The 22,148-nt window shown below is 34.9% G+C and overlaps 1 protein-coding gene across 1 annotated transcript in view; it reads left to right on the top strand.

The window, feature by feature from the left end:
• The window catches only part of LOC150100905 (transcription and mRNA export factor ENY2-like), a 56,881-nt gene extending 35,309 nt beyond the window's left edge, over nt 1-21,572 (top strand). The window contains exon 5 of the mRNA XM_090401767.1: nt 21,152-21,572. Coding sequence (XP_090257893.1) covers nt 21,152-21,228 — 77 coding nt within the window. The 3' untranslated portion in view covers nt 21,229-21,572. The remainder of the gene's footprint in view (nt 1-21,151) is intronic.
• Nucleotides 21,573-22,148: the final 576 nt, after the last annotated feature.

The raw sequence follows: 22,148 nt of genomic DNA, 5'->3' as shown, positions 1-22,148 counted from the left end.
TATACCGTCCACAACATTTTCTTTTTCTGTAGCTCATGATTAATTACATTACTAATTCATCTAACTCCTACCTGATTAACTCTCCTTACCTTATGTATACAATTTAATATTGCTTCCTCCAGATGTCCCTTAATTATCTCTCATGCACTACTAACATCCTTCCCTTGTAGGGTTTTATGCCAAGGCACAGCTTCAAGCTTTCTCCTAATCTTCTCATAATCACCTGCCTTGTAGTTCCACACATACTCCTTCTTGACAGAATATTTCTCATGTTTTACATTCTCCCAAGAAACTGCATAGTCACTTTCCTCATTTGGAGGCAATGTGGCTGGCTATCTTGATTACAGATAGCTCTTCTGATCCTATGACATTGTCCAATACTCTTGCACTCTGAGTCCCTGTCCATCACATGATGTCCCAAATAATTCTCTCTCATTATTTGAATAAATTCCACTTCCTTCCAATCTATATCTCCAGAGTTGAAGTTCCGCATAATAATCACTTGACGTGCACTCATTGTAGTGATTTGCTGATGCATGATCATCCCTGGAACTCCGTAGCCTATAGCAGCAACCAACCATACATTTTGTCTTATTGGCCTTGATCTCACACTAGACTGCCTCAAATGAATAACCACCCTCCTGCCTCTCTCCTGTTCTTTTTGGCTGCAATTCTGCTATCATCAACAGTATCCCTCCTCCCAGTTATATATACCAAGGGATTTATTATAAAATATAATTTCAAAATAGGGTGGTTGGCTAAATATTCATGCATACCAAAGATGATGGCTGATGAGAAATTGCAAATTTGGACTTTTATGCTATGTTAACATCATACACTGAAACCTGCTGATGATACATACAGTAGATGTTCACTATAATAGGTGAACAGCACTATAACCAAAATGATGTGCTATAACTGTGGTAAAGTTTCAACCTAAGTCCCATAAAACAATCAGTGCTATTTTAAGCTCTATTGCAAAAAAAATGAAAGCTTCATGATATAGCAAACTGAATTTCCTAACAAAGCTTGTCACAATCACCACTCAGAAATTTTCATTTGCTGAACACAGGTGTATATTTAACTTTATCTACCCAGAACAACAGCAACATGTAATATCTATATTGGCATAGCAATAGATGTGATAAATTCCATTTATCACATCTACGAAATCGTGTCCTTTTGATAAAACAAAACGTTCACAGTCTGTTAGTGGATGTCCGGAAACATTTATAACTACTTTATCTTTTATGTCCATAATAGAGAAATTATGGACATAAAAAACGCTCTGGAATCTGTTTTAATGGTTGAAACTTTTAACTATAATGCACATATCTTTGAGTTCTTACCTAAAGGTCTTTAATGATTCTCGTGACAAGCTAAAACGCAAATTTGAATCACTGTCAGCCTGCCTAGATCCAGTAATAATACTATTGATATAGATAAAGTAGTTATAAATGTTTCCGGACGTCCACCGTCACGCCGAATAAGGTACCATTTATGGATTTTTTTTTTTCATAACATAGACAGGGGTATTTGATCCTTATCCCAAAAAACAGCCAACAGATTACGTTTTGAATGTGGCATTAAAATTCTTTTTAATGCCAAGCCTCTTCGTCCTAATCTTTCTTACTCTGAGTTTAAAGCATTGAAATCACTGAAGAATAACAATAATTTAATTATTACGAAAGCTGATAAGGGGAAGGCTGTAGTGATTCAAGATAGGAAGGAATATGGGAGAAAAATGTCTCTTTTTGGTTCGTGACTGTTCAACTTATAGGCCTTTTACATCGGATCCTACCTGGAGTCAATTGAAGAGACTTAATTCTCTTATAGATAATGTATCTACATGGAATGAAGATCAAAAGAAAAAACTTAAAACCTGCTTCGGTTGTCCACCTAGATTGTATGGTCTTCCAAAAGTTCATAAACCAGGCATTCCGTTAAGACCAGTCGTAGATTGTATAGGTTGCCCCACTTACAAAATTTCAAAATTTTTATCAAATTTTCTTCAACTAGAAGAACTGATACTTATATAAAAAAATACTTTGGATTTCAAAAATAAAATTTCAGATCTTCATTTGGATGTGTCTGATATCATAATCAGTTTGGATGTTGTTTCTTTATTTACAGATGTGCTATTTTTAAATGCATGGAATTACTATAACAGGAATTTCCTTCAGACATTGTAAATGTATTTGATTTTGTAATACATTCTGGTTATTTTTCTTTTAAAAATAAGTTGTATCAACAAATTAAAGGAACAGCAATGGGCAATCCTCTTTCTCCTGCTATCTCCAATTTCTTTATGGAACATTTTGAACAACATATCTTTGACAACATTTCTCCCAGACCTACGCATTGGTTCAGATACGTCGATGACATTTTTGCTGTATGCAATGGCTCTTTGGATGAACTTCAACAATTTCTCACTAAGTTAAATGCACTTCATCCTAGGATCAAGTTTACCCTAGAAGTAGAATCAAATCAGTAGTTAGCCTTTTTAGATCTTCTAATTCTTCGCCAACCAGATGGTAACCTACATTTCTCAGTTTATAGAAAGAAGACTCATACAGGCCATTATATCCATGCAGAATCTCATCACCATCCCTGTCATAAGGCAGGAACTATCAAAACACTGGTTCATCGGGCCCACTCCTTTTGTTCTTGGACAATTTTTTACAGAAAGAACTACAATATATAACTTCTTCCTTTCTATCTAATGGTTATAAGAATTGCTTCATTAAAAGAACTTTGAGTACTTTTAATGTCTTCCTCTTCAAACACAGAGGAAATAGTGCACATTCCTATCCCTTATGTACAAGGCATCAGTGAACGTATAGCAAAAGTTTTAAAACCACTGAATATTTTTGTTGCCTTTCGACTGTTTAGAAAAATCTCCACCTTTCTCACTTCTAAGGACAAGCTTCCACATCTTAATCATCCAGGTGTCTACCAGATTCCGTGCTCTCGTGGATTATCTTATTTCGGACAAACCGGAAGATCTACCTCTATTCGGCTAAAAGAACACCAATCTTATATTGAATACTTTAAACCTGAAAAGTCCGGACTTGCAGAACATGCCATCTTCAATAGACATAGAGTTCTTTGGAGAAAGACAAGAGTTCTTCACAAAAGTTAGTTCCTCATGGAATGCCTTTATAAAGAAACATGTGAAACTCTACTTCATTCTTCTAACTTAAACAGATCTGACGGCTTACGTCCATCCTCTTTATAGGAAATAGTACTTTACAAATCAGCTAATCTTTCCTAACTTTTTATTGTATTTTTTATTTATTTCTTTTATTATTATTATTTTTTTTTTAGGAAATTTATTGACCTTTTTAGTTATCTTACACCAGCTACTTAGGTGGTGCTTTTTGGAATTGTCAGTTATTGTTTAATTTGAGCTGTGTACTGAAGATGCCTGTGACACACAGGCGAAAATTATACTATTAAATAATCTTTGTACTTGAGTTTTTTCCGTTATTAATTTTGTAAGTAGATAAAGTAGCTGTGGAAAGGGTGCAAAAAAAGAGTCACAAAGATTATATCCAGATTAGGGAATTTAGATTATGAGGACTGGTTGAAAGTATGTGCATTACAGACTAATTAACAAGAGAAAGAGGGGGGGGTGATGTGATAGAGGTCTATAAACTTCTGAATGGGTGTTATAGGATATTGTCTGATAAAATTTTTCATTACATGGAAGGTGGGGAAAGAACACAGAGGCGTCCATGGAAGTTAAGTTTGTTCACAGTCAAAAAAGGGGTAAGAGCTAGGTTTTTCTCTCATAGAGCAGTGAGTGGAATAGTTTTCCTTTAAGGGTAGTGAGTGTATCTAGTGTGAATGAATTTAAGGGAAGGTATGACAGCTGGTTTCTGTGGATGTATTCAGTGATTCATTATACTGGCCTTCCTCAATGAGTCCTTGACTCCCTTGGAGGTCTCAGGTAATAATAATAATAAGCATCCCTTTCATGGATATTAGAGAAATGATAACATGTCCTTGGTTTTTTCTAGATCAGAGCATGCCTGGTGTTGCTTTGTATTTATGGATTATGGTTCTTTTTTAATAACCAGAGATTCCATGGGAAAATTTATGGTCATGATATTCATTGACCTGTTAAAGCACTTTTCATACGCCTATAGACAACAAATTTATTAAACTAAAACCTGTGCCATTGGATAATTAAGGCTTTGATATAGTTTGGGGTGTTTTGAGAAGAGAAGACTAAAAGCCTTCATTCCAGCCAGTAATCATTTCAATAATCTGATTGAAACAGGTGCTTGGATCTGAAGAACAGAAATAATAATCATACCATAGAAAACAGGCATAAATATTGCAAAGATCATCCCAGTTGTTACTGTTGTAGTCCTTCCATATATATATATATATATATATATATATATATGTGTGTGTGTATGTATGTATGTATGTATGTATGTTAAAGATACCAAGCTATTTTAAACTTGGTTTTACTCCATTTCCCAAGTAAGCAAACAGACAAATAAGTCAAGTTTGTGCCTGCAAGTATTGCAAGTCTAGGTGACCCCACACGTAGTGCAAGTCAAGGCAACTCGTGGTAAAGGTGGATAAGCTCTGATCACTATTCTTAATATTTACCCTTAATGCAAAGCACATCTCCTGAAGGAGATGTATGATGCTATGTATTAAAGGCAAGGGGCCACTACCCAGACTGGTTTCGACCTTTATTGAGGTCTCATCAGTGGGAGCAAGGCTAGAAATACCAAGATTTTAGTAATACAGAGCTTATAAGTATTTTACGAGAACAAGTTACCATGGGTCTGGGTAGTGGCCCCTTGCCTTTAATGCCTAGCATCATACATCTCCTCCAGGAGATGTGCTTTGCATTAAGGGTAAATATTAAGAATAGTGATCAGAGCTTATCCACCTTTACCACGATTTGCCTTGACTTGCATTACATGTAGGGTCACCTAGACTTGCAATACTTGCAGATGCAAACTAGACTTACTTGTCTGTTTGCTTACTTGGGAAATGGATTAAAACCAGGTTTAAAATAGCTTGGTATCTTTAACATTTATTAAACCCAAGGTAAAATACTTTCTATATATATAAGGCTAAGATCAGCTGGGAGAAAGTTGACCTTTAAAAGAAGAAACATGGCTGATGTTATGATTGGAGAAGAGCTGGTTAAGAGTGATTAGGTGAATGACAAAAATTATGTGTGGTATTCTTTTAGGTATTACATGGTTTGTGTTAGATTATTACTGACAGCAATTATGGTTCCTGTTTAATGAAGTTAGAGAATGGAAGCCACTTTGAATTATGATGTCTCTGAGGAAGATTAGCTCACTGCTTTGGTAATTGGACAGTACAAGAATTTTTTTTGTTGGTTTTTAGGAGAGATTTTTTATAACCACAGTGTTGCTGATAAGTGATACTCTGGTTATAAAAGTAGTAGGATTAGTTTCCCTTGCAGGTGGGAAATTAATTCTACTGCTACTGTACCCTTAAGTGGAGGATGTGCTGACTCCTCAGTTAATTATGGACAGTTTGAGCATGTCCATCAAGTTATCACCATCACTGCATATGCGAAGGGGAAAGAGAGAAACCAGAGGCTCTACTTTGGAGATGAAACTTCACACTTTCTTCTGTTTACTGGGAGTTAGTGGGTTAGTTTACTGGTTATCATCAGAAGATGAAAGTTGTTTACAATATAGAATTGGGTTATAAGGTAATCTGTAGTACCAATTATTATTTTTTTTCAAATATTATATTATTACAATTTAATATAATTTTAATTTAATGATGTTAAATAGTTTTAAGTTGATAATATTGAATTATAATAAAGCTAGCATAACTATTTTTTTGGGGTGCTTAAGGGTCAAAGCTGTATAACTGAGAGGAGACCTCCACATAGCCTTTAAAGGAATGCGGAGAACCGACCAGGGCTTCTGACCTAATGTCCAATCCTCACCTTCTCGTGGTGCACCCTGTTGGGTATCTACTTTGATACTGAACGAACGAGGATGGGCTGGCAATTTGGGATTTAGCCGACCAAATTGTATTCTTATTGGTTAAACCAAAATAAAAAATGATGGTACAACATGACAAAATTTCATGCCGGCTGGGGCGTCGCCCGGTTAAACAAGGCCCCCGTTGTTTTCGCCAGGGAACCAAGGTGAACAGCGAAAAGTCAGCTACTGGAACAAATCTGAAAACAAACCCCAACTCAACATCACCAGAGTTAAAGATCGGTACTATCAACGTAAGAAGCCTGAATGGCAAAGAAATGGAGCTAGCGGAGGAATTAGATAAGTACCAGATCGAAATAATAGGGGTGACTGAAACAAAAAAGACCAAAACTGGTGAGATCTTTCTGAGCAATAAATACAAAATGTTATATTCAGGCAATGACAATCAAGGAAAAGAAGGAGTAGCCATAGTATTCAACACAAAATACGAGGCTAATCTTCTTGAATGGCAGTCAGTCTCAAGTAGAGTAATGTGGGCAAATATGAGAATGGGGAACTGGACAATGAGACTTATTTGTGCGTATGGTCCCACAGAAGGTTCTACTAAGGTAGAAGTGGAGGAATTTTTTGAGGCTTTAGAAAAAGCAACTGACACAATGAAAAAGGAAAAGTTGGTCCTTGTTGGGGATCTAAATAGCAGAGTAGGAAATGATTGTGAGACATGCAAAAATATTTTGGGAAAATTTGGAGAAAAGAGCAAAGCTAATAATAATGGCAAATATCTGTTGGATTTCTGCTCAGGACATAGACTGGTTATTACTAACACTATGTTCCAACATAAAAATGTGCACAAATTCACATGGAGAGAAGAGGCTAGGAATAAGAAAAGTCTCATTGACTATGTTATTGTTGATAGTGATGTTTTCTCCCTGGTGCAGGACACCAGAGTGTACAAAGGATTTGAAATTGGAAGTGATCACTATTTAGTCTTGAGCAGGATAAAATTGAATTTCATATTGAAAAGAATAACATGTAAGAAAGTTTTAAAGCGAATAAAAGTTGAGCAGCTCTCAGATGTGAACTGTAGACTAAAATACAGAAATATTATCGAAAGGAAAATGAAAGAGTTTGAGAACAGGAATCAAACCTTGGAGATTCAGTGGCAAACTCTGAAGGAAACATTGATTGATTCTGCCAGAGAGGCATGTGGTGAGGTTGTGTGCAAGGATAAAAAAATCAGAACTCCCTGGTGGACACAGGAAGTTAAAGAGGCAGTGAAGGAAAAAAAGAAAGCATATCAAAAGTTCCTGGCAAATAAGTCAGCTTTTACTCTTACAGAATACAGAGACAAATGTAAGAAAGCTAAACAGTGTGTAAAACTAGCTAAATAAAAGTCATGGGAGGACTTTGGCAAGAATATAGAAAATAAATATCAAGAAGGTGGCAAAATATTCTGGAGGTTGTTGAACAAGCTTAGGAATGGAGGAAAGAGTGCTGTAAAAGGAATTAGAGATGATAAAGGTGAATTGAAAACAGGAGAAAAAGATATCCTTGAAGTATGGAGTAATTACTTTGAAAAACTGCTAAATGAAGCAAGCAGTGATGACAGCACAGTGATAAAAAACACTGACCAGGCATGCAGTCAGGAATACATATCCATACTTGAAGTAGAAAAAGCCATCAAAGGCTTGAAATGTGGAAAGGCAGCAGTAGTAGATGATATTCGACCATAAATGCTGAAGTATGGTGGTATAAGAGTCTTACAGTGGCTGCACTGCATAGTTCAGAAAGCCTGGACAGAGGGACGAATTCCTGATGATAGGAGTAGAGCTCTCATAGTACCCATATATAAAAAGGGAAATAAAACTGAATGTGAGAATTACAGAGGTATTTCCCTATTGAGTGTTCCTGGCAAGATCTATGCAAGTATACTTGAGAAACGGTTGAGAAGAATTGTGGAAGAAAAGCTTGGTGAAGAACAAGCTGGATTCAGGCCAAATAGAGGATATTAGGATCAGATCTTCACTTTACGACAAATAGTCGAGAAAGCATGGGAATATAACAAAGATCTGTATTTAAGTTTTGTCGATTTGGAAAAGGCATATGACAAGGTGCCAAGAGAGAAGCTATTCAATATGCTGCAGTTATATGGTGTCAATGGGGCATTATATCAAGCAATACTTAGTCTTTATTTGAGTTGTGAGTCAGCAGTTAGAATTGAAGGAAGTACAGGAAGATGGTTTAATGTTAAATCTGGTGTGAGACAAGGATGTACATTATCCCCTCTGTTATTCATTATCTATATGGATCACATTATGAAGGAATGTGGTATTAAACCTGATATCAAAATTGGAGATGTTAATGTCAGCTCTTTGATTTATGCGGATGATGTTATACTTCTAAATAAATCCGCTACAAGTCTGCAAGATTCTCTGACTAAATTGAATAGCTGTTGTAATAGATATGGTATGAAGGTCAGCAATAAAAAGACAAAGACAATGAAAATAGGCAGAATCATTGCAAATGTCAACTGTGTTGTGAATGGAGAACCTGTGGAACAAGTAAAACATTTCAGCTACTTAGGCACAATTTTTACTGAAGATGGCAAACTAAATATAGAAATAGACAACAGAATCAGCAAAGCTGGTATAGTGGGAAGTCAATTGAATAAATTCATATGGAATAAGAAAGAAATTAGTCGGAACACTAAATTAGCTGTATACAAGACTATGTTCAAACCAATTTTAACTTATGGATCTGAGAGCTGGGTCAGAAGTAAAACACTTGACCAAAGACTAGAGACCGCAGATATGAGAGTCCTGAGAAAGATTAGAGGCGTGAATAGATGGCATCAATGGCAATATCATATTAAAAATGAGGATATTAGGAAAGAACTTGACATTGTCAGCATCCAGGAATGCGTTTGCAGAGCTAATCTCAGATGGTATGGTCATTTAAATAGAATGGGAGAGGAAAGATTAGCAAAACAAGTGTTCTCTGCCAGGTTGGCAGGAAAACGACCCAGAGGAAGACCAAGATATAGGTGGATTGATACGGTACAAAGTGCCTTAGACGATAGAAATATAAGATCTGATAATGTTGTAGTCTTGACAAACAGACTGATTTGGAGGAAAATTGTAGATAGGAAGTTAGTAATGATGTAATTTTTTTTATGTAGTACGGTCATATCCTGTACACCCCTTGAGGGTACATGGCAGGAATTTGATGATGATGATGATGAACTATTTTTTTGTAAATATAAAGAAATATGCAATATGAAACGTAGTGCCAAAATCTTAAATCTTGACACTACATCATCAAATTCCTGACATGTTCCCTCAAAGAGTGTACAGGATATTATGATAGTACTACATGAAAAACTTACATCATTAATAACTTCCTATCAACAATTTTCTTCCAAATCAATCTGTTATCTGTCAAGACTCCAACATTATCAGGTCTTATATTTCTTTTTACTTCTAAGGCACTTTTTACTCTATCAATCCACCTATATTTTGGTCTTCCTCTGGGTCTTTTTCCTGGCAACCTGGCAGAGAACACTTGTTTTGCTTATCTTTCCTCTTCCTCTTCAGTTTTAGTGACCAGACCACCTGAAATTAACTCTATTGACACATTCCTGGATGCTAACAATGTAAAGTTCTTTTCTAATATCCTCGTTTTTATTATAATATTGCCATTGATCCCATCTGTTCATGTCCCCTATCTTTCTCAGAACTCTCATATCTATGGTCTCTAGTCTTTGGTCAAGTGTTTTATGTCTAACCCAGCCCTCAGATCCATAAGTTAAAATTGGTTTGAGCACTGTCTTCTATACAGCTAATTTAGTGTTTTGACTAATTTCTCTCTTATTCCATATAAATTGATTCATTTGACTTCCTACCATGCTGGCTTTCTTGATTCTGTTGTCTATTTCCATATTTAATTTACCGTCATCTTTACTGAAAATTGTGCTTAAGTAGCTGAAATGTTTTACTTGTTCAATGGGTTCTCCATTCATGAAGCAGTTGAAAATTTCAAAATTTCTGCCTATTTTCATTGTCTTTGTCTTGTTATTGCTGATTTTCATACCAAATTTATAAACCACAGTCATTCAATTTAGTCAGGAAATCATGTAGACTTGTACTAGATTCATTTAGATGCATAAAGTAAAGAGCTGAGATTAACATGTCCAATTTTGATATCAGGTTTAATACCATTTTCTTTTATAATGTGATCCATATAGATAATGAATAACAGAGGGGATAAAGAACATCCTTGTCTGACACCAGATTTAACATCAAACTATCTTCCTGTATTTCAATTTTACCTGTTGACTTACAACTCATTGACACCATGTAATTGTAGCATTTTGAATAGCTTTTCTCTTTCCACCTTGTCATGTGCCTTTTCGAGATCTGCAAAACTTAAATACAGATCTTTGTTTTGTTCCTATGATTTCTCAACTATCTGTTGTAAATAGTTGAGAGTAAAATCTTATGCTGACAGCCTCTATTTGGCCTGAATCCTGATGTTCTTCACCAAGCTTCCCTTCCACAATCTTCAACTGTTTCTCAAGTATACTTGCATAAATCTTATCAGGAACACTCTGTAGAGAAATACCTCTGTAACTCTCATATTCAGTTTTATTTCCCTTTTTATATGGGTTCTATGAGAGAGCTCTGCTCAAATCACATGGAATTCTTTTCTCTGTCCAGGCCTTCTGAACTAAGCTTTGCAGCCACTGTAAGAACTTTTATACCCTCCATACTTGAGCATTTCTGGTCGAATATCATCTACTCCTGTTGCCTTTCTACATTGCAGGCTTTTGATGGCGTTTTCTACTTTAAGTATGGATATGTTTTCCTGATTGCATGCCTGTTGAGTGTTTTTTTTTTTTTTCACCACTGTGCTGTCACTGCTTGTTTCATTTAGCAAGAATGTCTTTTTCTCCAATTTTTATGGACCTTTATCATCTCTAATTCCAGAATATTTTGCCACCTTTCTGATATTTATTTTCTATTTTCTTACCAAAGTCTTCCCATGACTTTTGTTTAGTTAGTTTTACACAGTGTTTAGCTTTTTTTTTACATTTGTCTCTGTATTCTCTAAGAGCGCAAGCTGACTTATTCACCAGGAACTTTCAGTATGCTTTCTTCTTTTCCTTCACTGCCTCTTTAGCTTCCTGTGTCCACTATAATGTTCTGATACTTCTATCCTTGCAGACAACTTCACCACATGCCTCTCTGGCTGAATCAATCAATGTTTTCTCCAGGGCTTGCCACTGAATTTCCAAGGTTTGATTCCTGTTCTCAAACTCTTTCATTTTTTATTCAATAATCTTTGTGTATTTTAGTCTACAGTTCACATCTGAGAGCTGCTCAACTTTTATTCGCTTTAAAACTTTCTAACATGTTCTTCTTTTCAGTATGAAATTCAGTTGTGTCCTGCTCAAGATTAAATGGTGATCACTTCTAGTTTAAAATCCTCTGTACACTCTAGTGTCCTGCACCAGTGAGAAAACATCACTATCAACAATAACATAGTCAATGAGACTTTCTTATTCCTAGCCTCTTCTCTCCATGTGAATTTGTGCACATTTTTATGTTGGAACATTGTGTTAGTAATAACTAGTCCATGTCCTGAGCAGAAATCCAATAGGTATTTGTCATTATTATTAGCTTTACTCTTTTCTCCAAATTTTTCCAAAATATTTTTGTATGTCTCACACTCGTTTCCTACTCTACTATTTAGATCTCCAACAAGGACCAACTTTTCCATTTTCAATATGTCAGTTGCTTTCTCTAAAGCCTCAAAAAATTCTCTGCCTCTGCCTTAGTAAAACCTTCTGTGGGACCATAGGCATGAATAAGTCTCATTGTTCAGTTCCCCATTCTGATATTTGCCCACATTACTCTACTTGATATTGCCTGCCATTCAAGAAGATTAGCCTCGTATTTAGTGTTGAAAACTATAACTACTACTTCTTTTCCCTGATTATTATTGCCTGAATATAACATTTTGTATTTATTGCTTAGAAAGATCTCACCAGTTTTTGTCTTTTTTTTTTTTTTTTTGTTTGTTTGTTTGTTTCAGTCACTCCTATAATGTTGATCTGGTACTCATCCAATTCTTCAGCCAGTTCTGTTTCTTTGACATTCAGGCTTCTTATGTTGATAGTACTGATCTTGAACTCTGGTGCAGTTGAGTTGGGATGCATTTCAGGATTTGTTCCAGTAGCTGACTTTTCGCTGTTCACCCTGGTTCCCCTGGCAAAAACAACAGGGGCCTTGTTTAACCGAGCGACTCCCCAGCTGACATGAAGCTCTGTCATGTTGTAACACATTTTACATTGTGGTTTAAACCAATAAGAATACAATTTGGTCAGCTAAATCAAATTGCCAGCTTATCCTCGTTCGTTCAGTATCCAGCCCATTTCACTCCTCACTTTCATTGATAAACCTCCTTACTCTACACAACTCAACTTAACCCACAGAACATCAACCACCACCTCCCTCAATTCTGATTTCCAAGCCATTCTCCAATGGGCCTCAGATAAACTCATCAACTTCAGTGCTAATAAAACTCAGTTTTCTCTTATCTCTCATAAAAAAAGAAAAAGACGTTACTTAAACCCTGAACAGCTGTTAACTTTATACAAATTGCAAATCCACCTAGCTATTGAATACATAGGGTAAAACCTTTAAAAGCTCCCTCAAAAGGCTTGACTCAATACCTAGCAGAGCAATTAGACTTATTAATGACCTATCTCTTACCAACTCACTCCCCCACTTTCACACAGATGTTTGGTTTCTGCACTATGTGTATTCTACAAATATTTCCTTGGGAAATGTTCATCTGAAATAGCATCAATAATTCCCCCATTTAGTACTGAGCTCATTGGAACACGTGCAGCAGCTGCTGAACAGTGCACCTTGAAACCTACAGAACAGGTTTCTTTTCCTCCTTCTTCATCACTGCAACTGTTGTATTGTGGAACAGTTTTCCCCTTGTTGTGTTTCTCAAGGAATACAATATGCAGTCTTTTAAATCATAAACAAGTTCCTCCTTTCCTAACTCACTATACTGTAGGTTGATCAACCAACCTCTAATGTATGGGCTCGACATATTTAAAAAAAAAAAAAAGATAGATACCTAACAGGGTACACCATGAGATGGTGAGGATTGGACATTAGGTCAGAAGCTCTGGTCAGTTCTCATTCCTTTAAAGGCTAAGTGGAGGTCTTCTCTCAGTTATATAGCTGACCTTTAAGCACCTCTGACACTACATAGTTTTTGCAATTGTTGTTTATGAGTTCATATGTTTAAAAATTATTATTCTTTTGATAATGGAAAATTTCAAGATTGCCTATAGACTAAACAGTTTTTGGTTAGATTCTTGGGTTCTGAAAGCTAACAGTTCTTACACTGCTGTAATTTATGATAAACTATATCATATTTCGTTGTCTGTCCTTGGTTTGAATTTGGTTTGATATTAAATCGTTGTTTGAGGGCCAACTAAACAGTTTTAAATTTTTTTCATTAACAGCAAAAACTTAACACACACACACACACACAAATTAAAAAAAAATATATATATATATATATATAAAGTTGTTTTATGACTTGGCCCCTTAGTATGGGAACTAAAACAGCCAATTTATAACACCTGTTTGTGAATAGAGAAATATAGCTCAACATTGCTACTGTACAGAAACATAGAAAGATATAATTTCATTTTAATGTTTAATGTTTTGTTATTTATGAACATATTTAAATGCTTTATTCTATTTTAGATGTATACATACTGTTTAGTAATGAATAAAATAACGAATGTACGAAATGAGCTTATTAAAATATAATCTGATGGTAAAATCTAAAAGCACTATTTTTTCCTCGCAAAATTTTATACCTAAAAACAGATTAAAAATAACAGTTCTCATTTTGCTGTTAGAGATGTCTATTCCACACATTATCTTGTAAATGCAATTTTACAAGATACTTGTAAGAAAGATAAGGTACAGTTTTCTTATGTATATCTAAAAATAGTTAATTCTTTTCCAGGGAATACCAACATTAGTGTAAAATTAGAAATTGCTTTTAATGTTATTATCAATAGGTTATAATACAGTATAAGAAAATAGAAGGTTGCATGATAGAAAGTTGTTCTTATTTCAGCACTTTGCATATAGTATTTATTATTATTATTATGTGACACCTCCAAGGAGTCCAAAGACTCATCGAGGGAGAGTGTGCCAACAGCATCAACGATTGATCCCCCTTCCAACTAACCACGCTCAGACTTGGTTAACTTTTTGCATGAGCCATTAGTTGCAGAGGCTCTACCAGTTGACCAATTTTCACTTTAAATAAGCCAAATGTGACATTTGTATTTTCTTGTGAAAGGTGGAAATGTTAATTATAGTGAAACAACTGTAAAATGTGCCATTTTATATTTGCAATGTCCCCAAATAAGATGCTTTTGTGTGTGTGTGTGTGTGTGTGTGTGTGTGTGTGTGTGTGTGTGTGTGTGTGAGAGAGAGAGAGAGAGAGAGAGAGAGAATTGTTTTGGAGAATTCATTTACTTCACAGTGTAAAAATGCTTCTTGGATATGTGAAGACAATTGAATGCATTTCTATGGTGACTATTGAATAATAATAAACTTTCATAAAACACGGGTGTTAGGTTCCATGGAAATGCCGCATTATATAAATCGCGTTATGCGAGACTCAGATCATATAGAAAAAGTAGGGTTATGTTCCGAAATCGTTTTTTTTTTTTTAATTATATAAACAACAATGATATATTCAACAGAAATATTTGTTTAATTCATGTAATTCATGTGAGTTAAGAAAACATATAAACTATTAAACAAATACATGATATAAACTTATAAAAATGACAAATTGTACGTAAACTTCATTGCACAGACAAAATAAAATAAAGCGAATATTTTAATCATCATCCTCTTCAAAAATAACATTTTGTAGATGTTCTTAATTTATGAGTGGCCAGAGGTCGTCATCACTTGAAATCTCTTGGGCATCATTTGCATAATTCTTATTACATACTTCGGCTGGTTTAATTATCAAGGAATCAGTAATATGACCTTGCCTACCATAGGCTGCAATTTTTTTTATTAAGTTCATAAAATGGAGCTAAACAAATATCCAACTGTCTTGTGAATTTTCAGGAGCGCTCCATTGAGGGATCATTATCTGTAAAATAACTTCCTAACTTTCTTGCCAAGTCCAATCTTTCTGCTAATTTCTTTAAACTGAATTCTGTAATGGATTCATCACAATCATAATCTTCGGCAGAACTTTCCCCTCCGTTTGCTTCAACGTCTTCTATTAATTGTAGAGTTCTTCCTCATTTAAATCTATTCCCCATCAATAAATTCGCGAATTTCGTTTCCAACCATATCGCAAAAGCCCTCTACATGGCCATTATTATAAAAATAAATTTTTACATAAAAAAAGCATTACATATTATGTAACTTACCAGAAAATAAAGTGCTCAGCTTGGGATTAATACTTATGACTTTTAATGCGCTTTCCTGGCAGAAATCGAAGATAAATTTCAACAATAAACACTTTATATGGTAAACAATTGACGTACATGTGCGATACGGGCAGACGCAAATTTAACAAAGATAAAATTTGATTTTTATGTTGTGCGCCGAAAAATATATCAAAAGATAAAGGCTGCAATTTTTTTTATTAGGTTGCTACAATTTATAGACACTGCTATATCGAAACCGTGTTGTATAAGTACTGCATTATACGAGGGTTACCTGTACTGTAATATATAAGATTTTTAGCGCTAATATCCGATCAAAAATTCCTAAATGGTAAGAGCCAGGGTTACTAACTTAGTATATAATTTTTTTTATCATTAAGTCGAAAACAAGAATTTCAGTTATATGCTCAATTCCCCATGTGAGCTTGCAAGGGTTTGGCTGAGTTCAACAAGACTTTCAGATAAATTAAAGATATCAAGAAATTATATACTTGGTTTAATCCATTATCCAAGTGTAAGCAAACAAAGTTTGTGCCTGAAGTATCTTTCAGGACTAGGACAACTTGTGGCAAAGGTGGTATGACTTCACATCACTTGCCTTAGTATCCCATATTGCAAAGCACATGGGATACTATTTCCTTGCAGACATGTATAATGCTATGCATTATGGGAAAAGTCACTATCCAGACCGGTTTTGACCTTTATTGAGGTCTCATCAGTGGTGTTCTCACCTTGGTATCTCATCTCTGGGTTTGGCTCCCACTGATGAGACCTCAATAAAGGTCAAAACCGGTCTGGGTAGTGACCCTTTCCATGATGCATAGCATTATACATGTATGCAAGGAGATGTGCTTTGCATTATGGGATACTAAGGCTAGTGATGTGAAGTCACTACCACCTTTGCCATGAGTTGCCCCAGTCTTGAAAGATACTTCAGGCACAAACTTTGTTTGCTTACACTTGGATAATGGATTAAATCAAGTATATAATTTCTCAGTTTCTTTAATTTATAATATAACAACGTGAAACTTTCAACAAGACTTTCAGATTTAGAGTACAAAGCAGCATAAGGATTTGTTTAGTTGAGGCCAGGATGTAGAAGAGTTTATTATTATTATTATTATTCAGGCCTCCATGGAGTCAAAAGACTCATCGTGGGAGGTCCTTCCTAAGAACATAAAGTCTATCATACCACTCCTTAAACTCACTGACTGTTCTCGCCCTCACCACTCTATCAGGACTAGGACAACTCGTGGCAAAGGTGGCATTCCACGGCTCAACCACCCTCCATGCAAAGAAACCACTCCTCACCCTCTTGCTCACAGTTTCCTTTCGTAACTTCCAGGGATGGCCTCTTGTCATCACTCCTTCCCGCTGTTCAACCAAGTGAAAGAACTCCCCAGTGTCGACCCTGTAACCACCTCTCAAGAGTTTAAAAGTCTCAATCATATCACCTCTCCTTCTTCTATCCACCAAACTCTGCAGTCCACATTCTCTCAGCCGATTCTCATAACTATCCTTGTACAGTCCTGAGACCATCTTTGTCATCCGTCTTTGTATCTTTTCCACAGTTAATTTATCCCCTTCAAATCCTGGGGACCAAATCTGAGAACAATAATCCAAGTGTGGTCTGATCAGAGACTTATACAACGGAATGATAACCCTCTTATCTCTGCAGGTCAGTGTCCTTCTCATAATTGCAGCAATCTTCTGTGTTACCTTCACCACCTTTGCAATATGTCCCCTAAATTTCAGGTTTCTATCAATCATCAACCCCAGATCTCTTGTCTCCCCAACTTCCTCCAGTATAACTCCTCCCATAGAATATGCAGCATCCCATCGATGTTTCCCAAACCTCAAGACCTTAAATTTTGCTGCATTAAACTGACACCCCCATTCATTTGTCCATCTATCTAGCTTATTCAAATCCTCTTGCAGGGCTACCACATCTGCACTATTACTAATAATCCTTCCCAGCTTCGCATCATCTGCAAACAACTGAATATCCCCTTGCAATCCACTGGCAATGTCATTGATATAAAGGTTAAACAATATAGGTCCTAGTACTGAGCCCCGTGGGACTCCACTTGTAACCTTCTGTCCCCTTGAAACTGCTCCACCATACACAATTCTCTGATACCTATCAGACAGACAATCATGAATCCAGTTGACCAGTCTGACATCCAGACCCATGTGTTGCAACTTAAATATCAGTTTATCATGTGGCACCCTGTCAAATGCCTTTGCTAAGTCTAAGAAAATTGTAGTATATGCCTTTCCCCCACCTAATGTTCTTGTAATGTTATTATAAAAGGCTAGCATATTGCTAAAATAAGAGCGCCCTTTCACAAATCCATGTTGACTCTCACAGATAACATTACCCTCATCTGCCCAGTGCTGTATACGGTCCCTCACTACTTTCTCCAAGATCTTAACAACTACTGATGACACACAGACTGGTCTATAATTAGACACTTCCAGTCTGTTACCACCCTTATGCAATGGCACTATCTTACCTTCCTTCCATTCCCTGGGCACCTTTGCCGAAGCCAGACTTTCATTATCTTCCATTTTTTCCCCCCATAATGCTTTTTCTATGTTATCCTTCACCAACAGACTTGATGCTTTCTTGATAATTAAGTGAACATTAAAGTGTTTAGTTGCTTCAGTATTCCCTCAGTTTTGAAATACACAATTAATGTTAATGACATAAAAGGGTAAAGAATATTTGTGTATGCCTTGCTTATCTTTGGTTTCAAGGTCTTTTCTCTCCATCACTAACTTTTATATGTAATTGCCATTGTTGCATTGAAAATTTTTTATAAAAGTAAGCCTTTCCTACTTGTTTAAAATTTCTAGTGTTGCCTGCAGTAGTGTAAGAATCATGTTTCAAAGCACTATGCTCCTTGAAAATAATTTTAGAGCATAATAACTCAAGCAAATTTAGAGTATAGAATCCATTCCTCCATCTTCTTTTGCTTTACTTGTTACGTGGCTAAGCAACTTTTGCTTCATTAATGACGGGGCATTAATGTTGGTACACATTACCGTGTTCATTTTACAGGAGGAAAAATCCTCTGTATGAGACTAGCTAACTGAATAGCCTTGTAAATGTTCATTTTATCCTAAATGGGGCTGATGCCATGTTTTTCCAACAAAAGCATGCAGACATTAGTGACTGCTATGGAGATGCTATAATTTAGTATTTAAATTTACTTAAAAGAGAACCATCACTAAAGAGAGCTTATTTGAAGATCAACTGTTCGTAATTAGGTATGTCACTAGAAAGAACTTTTTTTGATTCAAGACAGTAATAGTACTTTATGGTCATTAAGAACTTCAGTTAGATTCACAATTTGAATTACAGTGTATTTATGCTTTCAATGCAAAGATTCATAAAAATGATCATCAATACCTACCATACAAAAATTGCACAGACTAATAGTTTAAATAAAATTTTATTGTTATTCAGTATTTATTATTTTTACTGAAATAATACTAAATGTGAAAGGCAAAAAATGAAGAAAAAAAAAATGACTGTACATGTTCAAGTTTACCATTCACAAAATCTTGCAATTTCTCCCCGTAGTTTATGGTATTTATCATGAACCCTTTATATATATATATATATATATATATATATATATATATATATATATATATATATATATATATATATATATATAAAGGGTTCATGAGGGGAGGGGGGGGGAATCATAGTAAATTCACTAGATATCTTTGAAAGTATTTATTCTGATGAATATCATTGTATACTTCTCCCAAAATTCACAAGAAAGAAACAAATAAAAAAAAAAGTGGGGGGGGGGGGGATTTTCTGTTCATTACTTTTCCAGGATTTCAAATTAGCATTTTCATACCATAAACATTTTGTCACTACATATAGCCACTAACAGTTAGTGTTAGAATCAGCAAAGAACTAATTTGATATCCTACATCTAATGTTGTATGAAAAGAAGTTTATGGTTATTGGGTTTGAGTTGGTCTTAAAATGACTACCAACTCAAACCAAATAACCCAAATTAAGACCAACTCTCCCAAATTTTTGGTAAATTATTGGTTGATTGCATATTCTTTTGGTCATTTTAAGACCTGAATTTGATATTAAAAAAAAAAAAAAGTTTACAAGAGTGAAACTTCTGTCACCTGTGTATCATTTTCTTCTCTCTTCCATCATCTATGTGGATGATGATGAGGGTGAATGAACTCTTTCCACTTCTGTCTATCCCTGGAGAGTGCAAACAGTTCTGTCTAGTTGGTTATGATTTGGTTTTCAGGTCCTATTTTATTTTATCTGTCCATCTAATTCTGGGCTGCCCTTTGGATCTTTTACCTTCCATCGTTGTATTCAGGGTTTTAGATGGTAATCTTTCTGTTCCCATTCTGGCCACATGGCCAAACCATCACAGTCTTCTTTCTTGGATTTTGTGTATTATTGTTATTTCTTGTTTTAGTCATTTCCTTATGTCTTTGTTTCTTAGTCTATCCAGCAGAGATACTCCAAGTAATATCTTCTTGGCCAACCCATTTCAGTAGTTAATAATTTTTTCTATTCTGCCATTTAGAGATTCCAGCATTCACTTCCATACAAGGGTATTGGGAGGATCATTGTTTCATAGATTCTTACTTTTGTTGCTTGTTTGGTGTCTCTTGACTTCCATATTTTATTAAGTCGTCCAAAAGTTTGGGATGCTTGACTGATTCATCTGTTTATATCTCACCTGTCACCTGTGTATGAGACCAACTAATTCACATTCAGTTGATGAAAGGCCCATATAAAAGCTCTTTGCATTGAACATGAAATTTGAACCCAAGTCTTTCCGATCAAATAGCATTGGCAGTGCTAATTAAGTTACAGAGACTCGATATTCATTTTATTATGAAAATAAAAAAAACTGCAAAATAAATAATTTCTGATTAAGTGAAATACTTCAGTTTCTTCCTCCTGCAGATTTTAAATGTCTTGTCAAAGGTGGTAGTCATTTGTAGTTCTATTTTATAAAGTGAAATTAAATTCTTTTCATTTACTTGAAACATAACCGTGTCTTCTCTGTAAAGAAACGTTTTTACTATTGTCCTAAATAAGTGTTTTATATGATATGAGAATACACTTTAGTAGCCCAATCCAATGCCAATTAGCACTGTGAATAATACTGTATTATGCACAACAAAAATGTTGTCATTTTTTTCATGTTTTCACCATCTCCACTTATAAAATGGAATTTCACTGTTGTCAAACTTACATATAAATCCCTTTACAATTCAAGTTAAGTATGTATATAAGGATAAACTTTAAGTTTATCCTTATATACATTGTGTTTAAAAATGAATATATGCAATTATCAGTTTTTTCAATTTCAAGGAAGGATAATAAATATTTATTTATTTTTAAACACAATCAAAAGCCTCTTTGGTTATCACAGCAGCACTTGAGATCAAAAGCAAAACCAGTCAAGACTGTTAGAAGATCAGTTGGTAGGAGATCAGATGGCATGTAATTTGCTGTAATTGATTATTTATGTAAAAATAATTTTACTCTATTATATGTTCATAGAGATAATATCCATTATGTAAGTGATTTTTCTTGATCTTTCCATTATTGAACATCAAATTTGTTTCAGTTTTGACAGTTGTGTTATTTGTTGTATTTCAGAACTTGTGCCAGACTCTGTGAAACGAGAATTACTGCAGAGGATTCGAACCTTTTTAGCCGAACAGGGTAATATATAATGTGCTGGTTAGCCACAGAGACTGCTTGAAATTTTCCGAAAGTGCTGTGATTCTCTACATTAGCTCCTACATTTTGATTAAATTTTCTCTTGATTTTTGTAGTTAACTTCAAGTTCATTTGATACAGTGAAGAAAAGTATTTTAAGTTCTATCCTTGAATTTTCATCCCATTTTAAAAGCTAGAGAACAGAAATTAATTTAGGATTCTAGTCACTAAAATATTTCATATAGAACCAGTTGTGTACACTACTAAACATGGAGCTAATTGTTCATTAATATGTAAATTAATAAAAATGTAGAAAATGTGTTTTACATACATATCAATTAAAAGCTTTCATTCCATCCATTTAGAAGCATAATTTCATATTTGTATGCATCATCTATTTACAGATTGGCTATTTATTTAATAAAATTAAATTGATTTGCAAGTTCTGTTTCTATGAAATAAAGATGTAACAGATTGGTTTTCCTTCCCCTTTTGTAATTATTACTGTTTTTGTTTTGCCAAGTTTTCAGAAAAACTGAAACTTTTCAAAATTTATCTCTTCCTAAATTTTCAAAATAAATGCTTATTTTTAGAACACATTTGACTCATTATGGCAAACTCATAGACCATGGTAACAGTCTTTTATAGCAATAGAATAGAATTTTCATTAGAATAGCGTTGTGCCTGTGGGGAATTTGGTCCAGTCTTTTTGGTTGTTCGGCAGTGAGAGAGTTTGCTATAGTGAGAATTCACTATATCTTATTACTAGACTGTGTCAATCAGAACATGATTCTTCACATGAACCATATGACCAAGAAAGGTTACAGGGAGAGAAGAATAATGAACAGCTCTTACTGAAAGGACATCAGGATTTACAGATTGTAAAAAAAAAAAAAAAATGTGTTTATCAGGGAGTATATTTAGCTTTGGTGTA

This window comes from Typopeltis vanoorti, chromosome 12, assembly GCF_054136105.1.
Source record: "Typopeltis vanoorti isolate ZY-2024b chromosome 12, IOZ_Tvanoo_1.0, whole genome shotgun sequence".
Lineage (NCBI taxonomy): Eukaryota > Metazoa > Arthropoda > Arachnida > Uropygi > Thelyphonidae > Typopeltis > Typopeltis vanoorti.
This window is presented reverse-complemented; position numbering and strand designations above follow the sequence as displayed.